Here is a 14,943-nt window from a genome sequence, read left to right on the forward strand (position 1 = left end):
AGTTGTTCATTGTTATCTTTAGGATCTTTCATACTATTTTAGTTCGTAGGTACAGTTTCAGCTAGCCTTTTTAAAGAGGAACAAAATGTAATACTATAATTTCTAACGTCTAAATCACATTTTCCCTACCATCCACAAACACAGTTTCCTTTGTGATTAATTATTATCCTCATTCAACTTTGTCATGGGAATAAAAGAGGTGTGATGCAGTCCAAGAAGGAATCATTATACAGAACTGTACTATATGAATAAACATACGCTGTCAAGTAACATCAATGTGACCACCTGCGAAAAGCCGGAATAAATACCGTGTACAGCGCAGACCGTTTCGAGAAGTGTAAGAAGACACCAGTGAGATCATGGTAGACACAAACAGGGATTTGGAACCAAGCCAACTCCAGTGCCTTGGCCAGCTGAGCTAAGTTCCTCGATTGAGGACCTATGGCACTTACAGCCCAATCGAAGTTGTCTCACAGATTCTTAATTGGCTTTAAATCCAGGGCGTTTGGTGGTCGGGATAATACGGTAAACTTATCCTAGTGCTCTTCGAAATACGCACGTATGTAATATATTGCGGGTATGTAATATATTGAATTGTCCTGCTGGTGGACACCATCGTAGCGAGGAAAATGAAACAGCATGTAGGGTGGGACATGGCAACCTAGTATAGGTGCATGCGTGTGTTGATCTGTTGTGTCTTGCAGAATGATGAGATCACTCAGGGAATGCGACGAAAATATTCCCGAGATCATAAAGCTCCCTCCTCCAGCCTGGACGCCTCTGCTTTCAGACGTTTCACGCCATACATGCCAACGTCAATCTGTGCGATGGGGCATAAAACGTGACTCATCTGAGAACACCACCTGTCACCACTCAGCGGTTGTCCAGTATTGGCGTGCAAATTCCAGCCTTCGTTGCCGATGCACAACAGTCAGCTTGGGTGTATGAACCAGACGCCTGCTGCGGAGGTCCATGGGCAGCACGTTCGCTGAACGTTCGTTGTCGGGACAGTGCGGGTAGCCCCTTGATTAACGTCGAGGGTCAAATGCCCAACAGCTGGACTTCTACTCACCTGTACACATCTCCACAGCCGTCGCTCACCCCTGTCATCTGTGGCGTGTGCTGCACGACAGTTGTTCGGAAAACGTTATTTTGCCATGCACTGCATTCTTTAAACGCAACTGCACATGAACAGTTTACAAACTTAGCTGTGTTGGAAATGCTTCCATATTTCGCGCTCAAGCAAATGACTATACTCCTTTTCACGCCAGATAAATCACTCCGTTTCCGCATTACCACAACGACAGCACTTTTCCTGCGTCCCCGGGACACACTTTATATACGCTGCACTGCTAGAGCTGCCACCTCGCGACCTTCATTGGTTATTGCACGTTGACGTCCAACATGAGTGGTGGTCACATTAACATTACTGGACCGTGTATAAACAAAATTAAGTCTTCAGAAGAGAACGTAGTGTCCCTGCTTTCACTTTATTTCTCAATGAAGAAACGTCTCCTGACCTGCGACCAATGCTCCGTCAAATGTGCGCAATGCTGTCGCTATGTTATTTTACTCACTCACGTCATTTGCTGTTTTGAAAACTATGTCGTTAAATACATTACTGTTCGTGAAAACTGTTACACCGGGTGATGGTAAGTTCCTATGGGACCAAACTACTGAGGTCATAGGACCCTAGGCTTACACAATACTTAATCTAACTTAGACTAATTTACGCTAAGAACAACACACACGTACCCACAAACGAGGGAGGACTCAAACCTCCTACTGGGGTGGGGGGGAGGGGGATACGCGCGAACCGTGACAAGGAGCCCAAGACCACGCGGCTACCACGCGCGGCGCTACTCCGGAAAGAAGACTTCTGATTACATTGAAATTTGGTGCACAGATTGGTTATGAAAGTAGACAAATGATTGGAATTACGTGACTGTACATGCACGTTGACCGTGAGAGTCCAATTGGTCTTAAGCTAGCACGTGATGGAATCGCTACCTTCAAACACGTAGTATGGAATCTGAGAGGGCCAGGATGTGCTTCTGGGGAACACAGTGTCACACGTTTTGTAGGCGCGTCCAGAAGGCGTCGTTAGTGGCTGCAGGAGGCCCAGAGGGAATATGTTACCGCCGGCCGGAGTGGCCAAGCGGTTCTAGGCGCTACAGTCTGGAACCGCGCGACCGCTACGGTCGCAGGTTCTAATCCTGCCTCGGGCATGGATGTCCTTAGGTTTAAGTAGTTCTAGGGGACTGATGACCTCAGAAGTTAAGTCCCATAGTGCTCGGAGCCATTTGAACCATTTTTTGAATACGTTACCGACCGAAAGGGGACTGATGACCTCAGAAGTTAAGTCCCATAGTGCTCAGAACCATTTGAACCATTTTTTGAATACGTTACCGACCGATCGTATCCCAGATATGTTTGATGGTAGACATCCCAGGGAACGTGCAGGCCATGGGAGCAATGGTACTCATCGCTCCTCGTAGAAGGTTTGTATACTTCTTATTAGAAGTGGTCAGACGTTGTCCTGTTACAGTATGGCATATGAAGTTGCCTACAGAGGGTTGGGGAGGGGGGGGGGGGGGGGTTGGGGGACAGTGCTTCAGTTTTCGAAACCTCTCTAATGGAGCATCTTGTATAAATATTGCCCACCATTACGTTGGAGGTGTGGCTGCATATAATAGCTCATGGCGCCTCAAAACATCACATTTGGCATCTGTCCGCTATGTCGCTCCACTTTGCAGTTGCTGGACTGTGTTCACCACGACATCGTCTAACATGTACGCTGCAACCACCGTAGTATGAATTGAAGCTGGCCTCATCCAGAGCAACCAAATCTTGCTTTTAAGAACGGGAGTGACAGCGTTACAATTTGAAGCGTTGCTGGTTTCCGATCGGTGGAAGCTGACGCAATGATATGAGTGCCATAACTCCAGCCCTTTGCAGGCGCCGTCGAACTTTCGACGCCAACATGTCCAAATCCATTGCAGTTCCTCAACATCGTGCCAAATCTGCGGACGGAGGTGTTGTGTCGACAAGATGGCGGTTATCGAGCTCTCTGGTAACAGTGTGTGTTCTAGTACCCTCTTGTCACTATGTACTCCATCTTCTATCACCTAGTTCCACACGCGCGTCACTGTCGTATCAGCGTGCTGTGTAGAAGTCACACTGCCGGAGACAATTTGTTCTGCCCTTTCTCAACTGTCAGATGCTAATACTACGCGCTTTGTTCTCGTCGAGGCATACCAACACTTGATTCCACGTTCCCATTCAGTTTGACGGTTCTCCAACGAATTGGCGAGACGTAACATAAAAGAGCGCGTTCCTGGGACTATGTTTGCAGCATCTCGCTGCAGTCTCAATCACTTATTATCGCTGCACTGGTCCAAGCTTGGATGGGACCTAACTTTCTAGACGTTTCAATTTTCACAAAGAGTAATGCACATCAACTTTATTTATTTATTTATTATTTTTTCATGGTCCACTTTCTTGCGACGACACTGGAGCTTTTCATAGAGATTCGCAGGTATATGAACTTTTACGTAGATCCAATTATTTTTATGTCACTTCATCTTTACTTATACTAACTTTGAATTAATTTTAGAGTGTCTATTATAGTATTTTTCCCTTATCTTTATTTCAGTATACAACTATCATTCTAACATTTACATGTCTACCTATGTTCTGCTCTACCTGCGGCGTCTGTTTCCTCCTCAGTCGAATTGTCCTTTACTACTAAAGAGAAAGAGCCACAGTTTTTCACTGTTTGAAATGATCTTGACTACTTTTACTGCTACCTTGATACATACTAAGTGCCATTACAACAGATTATACTACTGCTGCTACAGTAACGAACAATATAACTATTGCAATTACATAAAACTTCCAATTGCTACTACCACCACTTTGCTTTTTCTTCAGCAGCTACTACTAAAAATTGCGCTACCAATACCCATGCTACTACTAATGCTTTACTACGATTCCATATGATAAAGTTAGGGAGAAGTGTTAAATAGCGTACTGTCTTGTGCAGCTTCACTATTTCTATTTAGTGTAGTCTGAGATAACACACAAACACTTTATTACTAACAGAATGTACCAAAATTTCCTGGCAGATTGAAACTGTGTACCGGACGAGACTCGAAATCGGTACCTCCAATTCGCTGGCAAGTGCTCTACAGACTGCTATCCACGCACGACTCGCGACTCGTCTTCACTGTTGTACTTCCGCCAGTAACTCGTCTCCTACCTTCCAAACTTCACAGTTGTTCTCCTGCGAAATTTGCACGATTACCACCCCTGGAGGACGGGTCGTAACAAGTGCTTGGGTAGCCCAGTTGCAGGTCCGCCTTGCACGTCGGCCAAGGAGGTTGTTGTTACTTCCGCCTGTATGGCAGCGAAGCGTGTGTCGATCCTTTGGGTAGTCAGTCTTGTGTGTGCTTTCGGCCGGATTGTTGGTTTGTTCTCTGGTGGCGGCGTTCCATGCCCGCGTCATGATGTGTGTCAAGTCTCCCAAGAATATTCCTCGTCGATGTTCGTTTGTATCAGTTTTGACAAAGAGTACGCGTCTTGTGCAACAAGGCTCTCTAGATGCTGACGATTGGTTGGTTGATGCGATCCGCGTTACGTCTGATCAGTTAGATACTGCTTATTTTGATTCTAGATTGATTTAATTTTTTGTGAAGTTTCAAGATCCGTTGCAGGTAGACCGGCTTCTCTCTCGAGTTGGTTCTTCGTCAGACTCCTCGAAAACATTTTCATGGGCAGAGATTTTTATTGCGACCTACGTCCTGTGTATCACACTACCAGTTACGACTACTGTCGTGAACGTAATGATATGCTGGCGTCGGTAAGTCTACAGGATGCTTGGATCTGCAGATATCATCCCACGTTAGCGTGTTTAACGTATTTCACGGCTACTTCTAGTAGTCGACTAGACCTTTTTTATTTGTCTGTTTCCCTGTGTTGACAACTTCTGTAAATCATTCCAGCTTCACTGACCAGTGTGCTGTTTCAATGACTCTTAACCGCGTCCCGCAGAGGGTACATTATTCTTGCTCTGCCTGGAATCTATATATCTTACACCTGGTGAACCCCTATCTGCATGATGTCATCGCTGCCGTGTGGGCGCGGGCAAGCTATTCCCAAGTATGGGCTGCCATTGCCAGACCTCGGCTTTGTACTGCAGTTATAAGTTTTAGAGCTGGTAAAGTGACTGAATGTGGAGGATTCAGGAATTTTACTATGCTGTCTTTCGTGGGCCTTATGACAGTACTCAAGACGTCAGTTTAAGAGTTGTGGAAGTTCATTGCGTGAAGATGACACCCCCACAACTCAAAAGAACTACAATTAGATGGTCTTCGTTTGAGTTCCTAGTCCAGTATGAATTGTCGTCTCTTTTCATCTAATTCGGCCTCTAACACGATCTCAAAGGACTTGTCTCACTATCATTCGTTCTATAGGTGACCGTGAGTGGTCGTCGCAAGCTGATATAATGCGTGAATCTTCCCGTTATTAGTGGCATCAGACGGAATACCTATTGATAATTTTACTTCTCGTCTTGATAGTGTTGTTACGACAGCTCTCCATGAGAAGTTTTTGGTAGCTTTCCACCTTGACAAGGTAACTGATATTGTATTTCGCTCTGCTTCCCTCAAATCTCCGTGTTTGGATGGCTTTCCCAAAGAATTTTTTTTCTGATTGGAGATACGATAAGATGTATGATGAATGAATTCAAGGGGTGTGCACTCCACCCTCGCTTAAGGTCGAAAAATTTGTTTTAATTCGAAAAGGACGGGATGTCTGTCCGTGGATCAGGTTCCAACGATAAAGCTATTAAATTTTGATTATAAAATCGTAGCGCGCGCTTTAAATAGTCATTTGTCTGTTATGCTTGCTGACACTATCGCGCATTATCAAAACTGTCTCCCGGGCTAGACTCTACTGTCTCCAGTTGCTAAATATCGCGATCTCATCTCGATTACTTCCCTGTTCCTGTGTCGGACGCTTTACTTTTTGATTTTAATTGTGTGTTTGACCGAGTTAGTCGTGACTTTCTGTTGCTAGTGCTGACGACTGTTGGTTTTTCTGATGCTACACAACGGATATTCATGTCTCTGATTACTAGTATTCAGGCGTCTATTGACGTTAATTGCCGTCTTACTCCCCCCCCCCCTTCCCTCCCTCTCTCCACCCATAGAGGAGTGTCGAGGTGTCCTGCATGGGAGTCCCCTATCTAATTCGCTGTTCGTGCTATTTCTGGAACCTTTACTGAGGTCCATAGTTGCTCGATTGGGAGGCTGGTCGTTATTGGGAGCAAGGTTCATCTTTCGTCCGTACGCAGGTTAACGAACGGAAGTGTCGGTTACTCAATTTGCGGAGTTTGACGCGGTCGCCCGCCATCGATCGTTGGGTGGAATTATTCGTCGTTGTCCGATGAAGATAGCTGCGTTGAACTGGAAGTCCGTCCCGGACAGGATTGAAGGAGCGATCCTTGAAAACGAACGTCACTCCCTCTCGTTACTTCATAAGGTTCGGACCTTGGGAACTTACGTCTTCACCAAACCCTGTTTTGTTGCCAAAATTATTCCCCTTGGGGCGACGGTGTCACGGAAGTTTCAACGATTATCGGACAAGTATATCTGGTGAAATTCTGTTTACTGTGAGCGCTATGAAGTTATGGTGAAAGCCCAGCTGGTGGTAGCTCTGGGCCTCCCTGATGTTCGGGCCAAGGCTTCTGCTTCATTTCTTCGGCTCTCTGTTTTAACGTTTCTTCGCGTCCCCCAGTCACTTAAACCTCGCCTCCTTGACTCTCTTCGACCTGCGAGCTTAACCCCTCCGGAAGACGTTGCAGGGATAAATAAGAAATTAAGTCATATTGGGAAATTTTTTATTGATGTCAGTTGTTTGTGAGCTGATATTGTTTCTCATGCCCACCTCTCCGTCAAAATGCTGTTATGTCGCTGGACGTTTCAAAATGGCTCTTCCTCTGTGGAGTCCCTGTCGCGAGAGAGATTGGAACGATGTTTGGTCCAATGTAAGCCTACGCATTTTGCCGATGGAAATGGCGTAATCATGGTACCAAGTCGTTCATAATCTTCTCCCCAACAACTTTCGACTTTTTCGCACTGGCCTTCGTGAGATATGCCGAAGTAGTCGTTGCCATGAAAAAACGGATACATTATCTCATCAGTTGGACACCTGTGGACAGAGACGATGGAGTTGTCTCCGCCGGCAATTGACCTTCCTTGCCAGAACGACACAAACGGCAATTTCCAGTGAAATTCTCCGGCATCCCGATTCAACCTTCTTTCTCAGAACGAATAATACATGTTGTTTGTCCGGTATTATGTTCGTAATAACGTGGTGGAGAGCGGGTATGACCTAGAAGCTTGTGCCTTTCATAAGTATATGGTTACTGTAATATTGGACACAGCAAAGAACGGCAGGCTATCGCTATATTTTTGCGAATGTGCTGTATTTGGTATTTAATTGTTAAGGAATGGATAAAGTGTGTACTCCCTATCCAGTTCGTACGTTCTGTTCTTGTTACTTTGTTTTTGGTAAACGCAGGAAAAAAGGTGTTGTGTTAGCCGTCCCTCTTGGAATTTTCGTCAAGATACCTATTCAAGGCGTGTTGTTGGACAGTTTATTTCCTTCCTGTGGCCCTGATTGTCCTGTTTTTCCGTTTAATTAATAAAAAACAAACAAAAATGGTTGTAGGCCATGTCTGGAAATGAGGAATTAAGTCTGATTTAGCTTCATTCTTTTTTGAGTAGCAAGTCGCAAGGTTTCAACAAAAAAAGAAAAGAAATTAATTAACAAAAAATAAAAAAAATAAAAAGGCCCAGAGTCATGTGTGAGAGCAACACAGTGACCGACGGGAGGGAGATGTCGAGGCTAGGCCCCGGGACACGACCCCTGCCCATCTTGTGTTCACCCAGCCTGACTGTGTCCGTTCCTTCCTGCCGCATAAGGGGGGAAAAATATCCGTGAGCTGTAAGTTGTGAAGTTAAACGTAGCAGTTCCGCGTCCACATCAAACCAAAAACTTTTTTTCACCATTTGTTTTCTAAATGATTCTGGAAAAAACCTGTGTAGGCTGCTGAGCAATCAAATTCACAAAAAAAAAAAAAAAAATGGTGAAATGACCGCTGGCGATAAGCGGAAAAAGCATTGGTAGAGCATTTTTCCACGAAAGTGTAAGTCGATCCCGAGCCTCTAACCGACAAACAGTTTTAATCTGCCAGGGAGTTTCATATCAGCGCACACCGCTCTGCAGATTGAAAATGTCACTGTGGAATGTTCGGTACTAGATGGGCCTCTCCAACGTGTCCAGTAATATTTTGTTGCATCCAGAACAGTATGGCGACGGATCAGAGCGCGTGACGTATCTTTCGCTGATTCTTCCGATTTTGCCGACCGGAGTGGCCAAGCGCTTCTAGGCGCTTCAGTCTGGAACCGCGCGACCGCTACGGCCGCAGGTTCGAATCCTGCCTCGGGCATGGATGTGTGTGATGTCCTTAGGTTAGTTAGGTTTAAGTAGTTCCAAGTTCTAGGGGACTGATGACCTCAGAAGTTAAGTCTCATGGTGCTCAGAGCCATTTGAATCATTTCTTCCGATTTTCTTAGGTACGCTGTAGCCACCTCCTTTCGCACTTCCCTTACTGGACCAAGTAATATTTGTGTTAAAGGGCTTCATTCTCCTTCCCTTTACAGGCCTTGATCGTCTCTGCAGTGGTGTATATTGGCCTTGCTCGTTCTGAGACAGCATCAACTACTAAATTTGGTTATCAAAGTGCTCTTTAACTACGAGGGCTGTTCGTAAAGTAACGTCGGATCAGTCACAATATGGAAACCAGTCATGATTTAAAAAAAAAAAAAAAATGTTTTTGCAAGAGTTTACTACACCTTCCACATACTTCTCAATATAGTTGCCGCCCCGGGTTAGACATTTATCGTAGCATTATACCAACTTTCCGATACACTCTGTTGTGTACTTCGTACACAATGGTAAGCACTGGTGGGCTACAGAGTGATGCGTCAACTGTCGTTGTATTTCTTGTATTTCTCCAAGCTTACGAAGGCTCATTACAAATAAGCAACAAGAAACTGAATCCAGCTATCCAATGTTACAGACGAGACTCGCTGTACTACTACACGAATGAGTGTGTCATCGCGATGAGGCTCCAAGTGGGAGTGGGCGTGTGTTTGCCGCCAGGCGCTCTATATCGTGGCGGCAGAGGGTGCTCGTAGTCCAGAGCTGCTGAAAGCTTGGCTCAGCGGGTGTATTACATTGGGTCCGCAGATCTCACGCGATCACTATGGGCGGCAGATGGTTTTGTGGCGGTGTTCGTAGCGACAAATAATTCGCTGTAGAAACGGCTTACGAAGTCACCGCCACACTTTTAATAGCGGGCCGACCGGTCCGCTGGAACAGTGAACAGAAAGATGAAAACCCAAACACTCTGATTAAATAAAAGTCGGTACTTATCTTTATTAACGAAGATACAGCAACACAGTAGTGGACTCCGTGTCTACAGAAATCTGTCTAGTTCGAGTCGGAGCGGCTAGGTCAGCGTCGGCTGACGACAAACAACAACTCTGCTGCGATGAACACACGACTGACTAGCAAGTACACAATTCGGTGGCGAGTATACAACTGAGCGGCGAATACAGAACTGTCCTAGCGCTCGCGACTCCAGCGCTTAAGAAACCAGAAGCCAGCGGTGGCGCGCGCAGACTTGCGGCGATTTCCTGTCTCGCTGGCGCTGCTTATGCGGACGGCGTCCGGACTTTGATGCTGCCAACCTTTTGGCAGCGGGCTCGGGTGGCATTACTGGCTAGGATATAACAGATGGAAAGTTGCTATTCGCTGATACGCTATGGGATAGTATCGATACTTGATACCATACCCTCGTCATAGAAGCCAGAGGCCTGTGCTTTCCACGACTTCTCCACGTTGGTCTCCAGTTTGTTGCCTGTGTGACAATGCTGTCTTCAGAGCCAGAGATTCATGTGAGCAGAGATGAACATCCGAGAGATTCAAGTCCGGGCTGTATTGTGATACATCAAACACCTCATTTAGAACGCTGCTGGGACGTCCCCATTGCCCCTGCTGTGTGCGACCGAGAATTGTCATGAAAAACGAAATGCATGACAGTTACATTAAATAGAGTTGCATGATAACAGGCGAAACCTCTCAGGGGGCACTATTATTCTAGGCATCTTTACGTATTCAGAACTGAAAAGAGCGACGTGACGCGATCAATACGCATGTTAAAGACACTGTGCAATGCTTCAACGGATTTTCATTGTCTTCGTATATCCATAATCGAAATGAGTGTATGTATGCGTCGAATAGTCTGGTTCTCGATACTGCAAGTGGAACATTTCCACTATTCCGTATCCTTGGTGCTGAAGTTATCTTAGTTACAATCTGTGAACGAGTAGTTTTGATTTCATACTAATCACTACATTCCTTCCGCATGGAATACGCCCATCTCACCACCGACTAAGTAGTGTTAGCCACTTATGATCGCTATCCACAAGTACGGTGAGTTACTTGTAAAATGTTGTCTACTTAGACGTCCTACACGTCATAATATCGAAGCACGACCGTTTCTCCGTCCATTTACCGCGTGTTACTGTTACATCACTTTTAGTATGACTTAGCTTCCTTTGTAGATTCAATGTCAACTTGCTTGATGATACTTTAACTGTTTCCCCCCCGCGTGTAGAGATTCTGCTGTTTAATACTGATTATAAGATAGTAGTTCACGTGTTTATATCAGCTTATACCTAGTACAGAGTTCAATATGTTGTCATTTCGATGAGTAAAGCCGGCCGAAGTGGCCGTGCGGTTAAAGGCGCTGCAGTCTGGAACCGCAAGATCGCTACGGTCGCAGGTTCGAATCCTGCCTCGGGCATGGATGTTTGTGATGTCCTTAGGTTAGTTAGGTTTAACTAGTTCTAAGTTCTAGGGGACTAATGACCTCAGCAGTTGAGTTCCATAGTGCTCAGAGCCATTTGAACCATTTCGATGAGTAACTTACCTTCCTTAGACAGACTTTATACTTGGTACATTATCACCTTCCGATATTATAGTCAGTTTGTCTTAATCAGTAAATTGGTCTTATAGTCAAAATAATCGTGCTTCCAACTTTCATGCTCATTTCTTGTAAATCAGTGTGTAGCAGATATGCTTTAACTACCAATTCTATACAAGAACTGAATTGTAAAGATAAGTAAAATGAATGAATCGCCATGTTAGTATTGATTGGTCCAGTACACTATTTGCCCATAGTAAGCAGAGATTAAGCGCATCATTGATCGTAATTTACTCGAATTGACACTCGACGAGATCACATACTTAATACATGAGTTACACATCATGAATTTTAGCGAGTGGCTGCATTTGTGTGTATTTATTAGCGGAACAAGAAATAGGTTACATATATGACCGTTTATTTCAACTGACATTAGCTAGATTGCTTCTATTTAGAGCATTGTCATGTACCGGATCGTGCTTTTGACCATGTAAACATACTGGAATTGATTATTTTAGACCTTGGTCATAGCCTTCGATGAGACACCGACATAGAAAGTATTTCAGTATCGTTAACTTATACTTTTATTGGAATGAATAGTTTTTTAAATTGATTACTTTGTATTTTACACTTTTGACTACCTTGTATCAAGTTGGTTTCACAATATTTTTTTGGTCCCTTATCATTTCTTTCGTGGTGTTAGGAACGAAGTTGTCTAAGTAAATTACGCCACTGTTACCTTAGTATGACGACAGTACAGAATTTTGCAAACGTAACTCTAATCTGCCTTGCCCGCCGTTCACTACTAGTAAACAATGAAGTTTACCTAACATATGTCTGATTGGCAATGCGTATGTTCTCCTTTTTGTAGTTCATTATTTAAAAAAATAAATAAAAGATTATAATTAACAATGTTCCACGCCTGTATTATGATCCATTAGAATAACTGAATGTCGCTTAAGCTGTTATATACCGGTACTCCCATTTTTTAATAGCTGATATTGACCTATGATAAAACTATTGTGCATTTAGTGATATCACGTAAATGGCTAATGTCCAGAGTGATGGCATTTTAACAGAAATGACCAAAAATGTAATTAGTTTCATTAAAAATATCCATTATGTAATATGGTTATAATAGAATTGTTTTGCATAATAACTCATAAATTACTGTTGTTGCATTGGTTGTTTATGCATGGTATGTTGTATTTAGGGCCTGAAGATGATGATGTAACAACATCGAAACCAGTTGCCAATAAAACCAACACCTTAATACAACTGGAGGAATTACGTCATTTTTTAACGTACATTTTCACTGTCGTTTCCATTTCGCGAACTTTGGGATCTTCCCTTCCGAATAGCCCTCGAATGACGTAAATAGTTTTAGTCATAATGGCTGCTAACCTGTGCTTGCTGTAGCTTCAAATAGCGGAAACATCGACCCCATACGAGGCATCCTGCTGTGTGGTTGCCAATCAGGGTATTCGTGTCGCTACAGTCTGACATTTTTAATTGCAGCGGTGGCCGTGCCTGCGGTGGGCCTGGCGCCCCGGGTGCGTCGCTCGTCGAGCCTGGCGCAGGCGGCGGGCAACCGCGACTCGTCGAGCTCGAGCGACTCCGGGGTGTCGACGTGCTCGTCGCTGCTGCTGGTGCGGCCCGCGGCGGCCGCCACCACAACGGCGGCGCGCGACTTCGAGCTGCCGCTGACGACGGCGCTGTCGAGCCGCAAGCACCAGCAGCAGCGCCTGCTCGACCAGCTGGACGGCGAGGCCTGTCTGCACGCCTCCCTGCCGCGCCGCTCCAAGTCGGTCGACCCGCTGCGCGACATCTCCTTCCAGTTCCACCGGGACAGGGCCCGGGACGCCCCCAAGTCCACCTCCGCCGAGGCCGAGGTGCCTGTCTGCCTCAAGAACAGAGGTACGCTCCAACCCAGGCGCCATTCTCACAGCGGAACCTCTCCACAGTAAGGTGACAAAAGTCATGGGGCAGCCATTGGCACACATACAGATGGCGGTAGTATCGCGGACACAATGTATAAAACGTCAGTGCTTTGGCAAAACTGACTTGTACTCAGGTATTCATGAGAAACGGTATCCGACGTTATTTTGGCCGCACGGTTGGGGTTAACAGACTGTGAACGCGGAATGGTAGTTGGAGCTAGACGACACCTGACATTCTATTTCGGAAATCGCTAACGAATTAAATATTCCGAGATCCATAGTGTCAAGAGCTCGACGAGAGCATTAAGTCTCATGACAGACAATACTTAAGGAACAAGAAGAGCGGCGTATGCGTAGAGTTGTCAGAGCTAACAGAAGCAACAGTGCATGTAATACCGGGGGAAATCAGTGAGGGGCGCACGATGAACTTACCTGTTAGTACAGGGCGGCGAAATTTCGCGTTAATGAGGTATGGCAGCAGATGACCGACGCGCTAACAGCACGACATCATCTGCAGCGCCTCTCCTGGGCTCGTGGCCATATCGGTTGGCCCTTAGACGACTGGAAAACCGTCGCCTCGCCAGATATGTTCCTATTTCAGTTATTAAGAGCTGATAGTAAGTTTAAGTGAGGTTCCGACCCCAAGAAGTCATGGACTCAAGTTGTCAACAAGGCACTGTGCAAGGCGGTGGTGGCTCCATAATGGTGTAGTCTATGTTTACATGGAATGATCTTGGTCATCTGGTCCATTTCAAAGGATCTTTGGTTGGTAGCGGTTATCTTTTCGGCTACTTGGAGACCACTTTCACCCATTCATGGACTTCATGTTCCCAATAGAATTTTTACCTATGACAGTGCGCCATATCACCAGTGCACAGTTGTTCGCCATCTGTTTGAGGAATGTTCCGGCCATTTCGAGTGAATTATGTGGCCATAAACATCGTCCGACATGAATCCCGTCAAACATCTACGCAACATAATCGAGTATCAATTCGTGCACAAAATCCAGCACCGGAAAAAACTTCTGCAATTATGGAGACTATAAAGGCAACATGGATCAATTCTTTTGCTGGCGACTTCCAAAGATTTCTTCAGTCCATGCGACGTCGATTTGCTGCCCTACGGATGGTAGAAGGAAGTCCTACATGTAATTAGGAGGTGTCCCATGTCAGCTCAGTGTATTTATAATGGAGCCACTACTTTATCGTTTCCTTTTCTGCCTCGAGGATTAAAGAAGATGGCCCGTTGTATCATCTTGATCCGCCCATCTTCTAATGCGTCGAACAATGTCTTTTCTTCCTTCAGCAAAGTACTATATCAGTTTTTCTTTCATAAGTTCATCGCCCATTGTATCTACACGTTCTTTCCCTTCTTTTCTGTACTTCATTCAAAGTGTAAGTACCTTGCTTCTTCCGGATGGTCTCTTTTTTAATCTATCTCGTATACTTACTCCGTGAACTGTTTCAGATATCTCTTCTTCACTACTTGCAGTCAACTACGTGTTCTAGACCTTATAGTCTAGTTTTCACTTCTGTACAGTCCACAGGAAACTGCAGTTACCCTACGAATTTTCAATATGGTGTCCTTCTGTATTTTTTTATTAGCTTTTCCTTGCTGGGGCCACACATCATACTGAATCTCTCAATCGTATTTTTTTATATCCACTTCGTGAAATTACGGAGTTGATAACTTGTTCTATGGTTTGTTTTGTAACATGAATTAACATCTTAAAGGTTGTGAACCTCTGGAAAAGCTATAGACATAGTTTTGTTTGCCGCTAAGCTTAAATTCTGTTGCTTTGCAGTTTTATATAATTCATAGAGTAAGTAACACGTGACGTAATTTTTGTTGCATTTTTAGGGGACACAAAGTCTCAGTGATTAACCTGTAACAATTTAGTGCACAGGTATTAAAATATTTCTTCCTATTGTGACGTGGTCGGAC

The 14,943-nt window shown here is 44.8% G+C and overlaps 1 protein-coding gene across 1 annotated transcript in view; it reads left to right on the forward strand.

Moving 5' to 3' along the window:
* LOC124594597 overlaps positions 1-14,943 on the forward strand; it is a 393,017-nt gene that overhangs the window by 360,050 nt on the left and 18,024 nt on the right. Inside the window, exon 12 of the mRNA XM_047132970.1 lies at positions 12,578-12,976. Coding sequence (XP_046988926.1) covers positions 12,578-12,976 — 399 coding nt within the window. The remainder of the gene's footprint in view (positions 1-12,577; positions 12,977-14,943) is intronic.

Source organism: Schistocerca americana, chromosome 2 (assembly GCF_021461395.2).
Source record: "Schistocerca americana isolate TAMUIC-IGC-003095 chromosome 2, iqSchAmer2.1, whole genome shotgun sequence".
In the NCBI taxonomy this organism is placed as follows: Eukaryota; Metazoa; Arthropoda; class Insecta; order Orthoptera; family Acrididae; genus Schistocerca; species Schistocerca americana.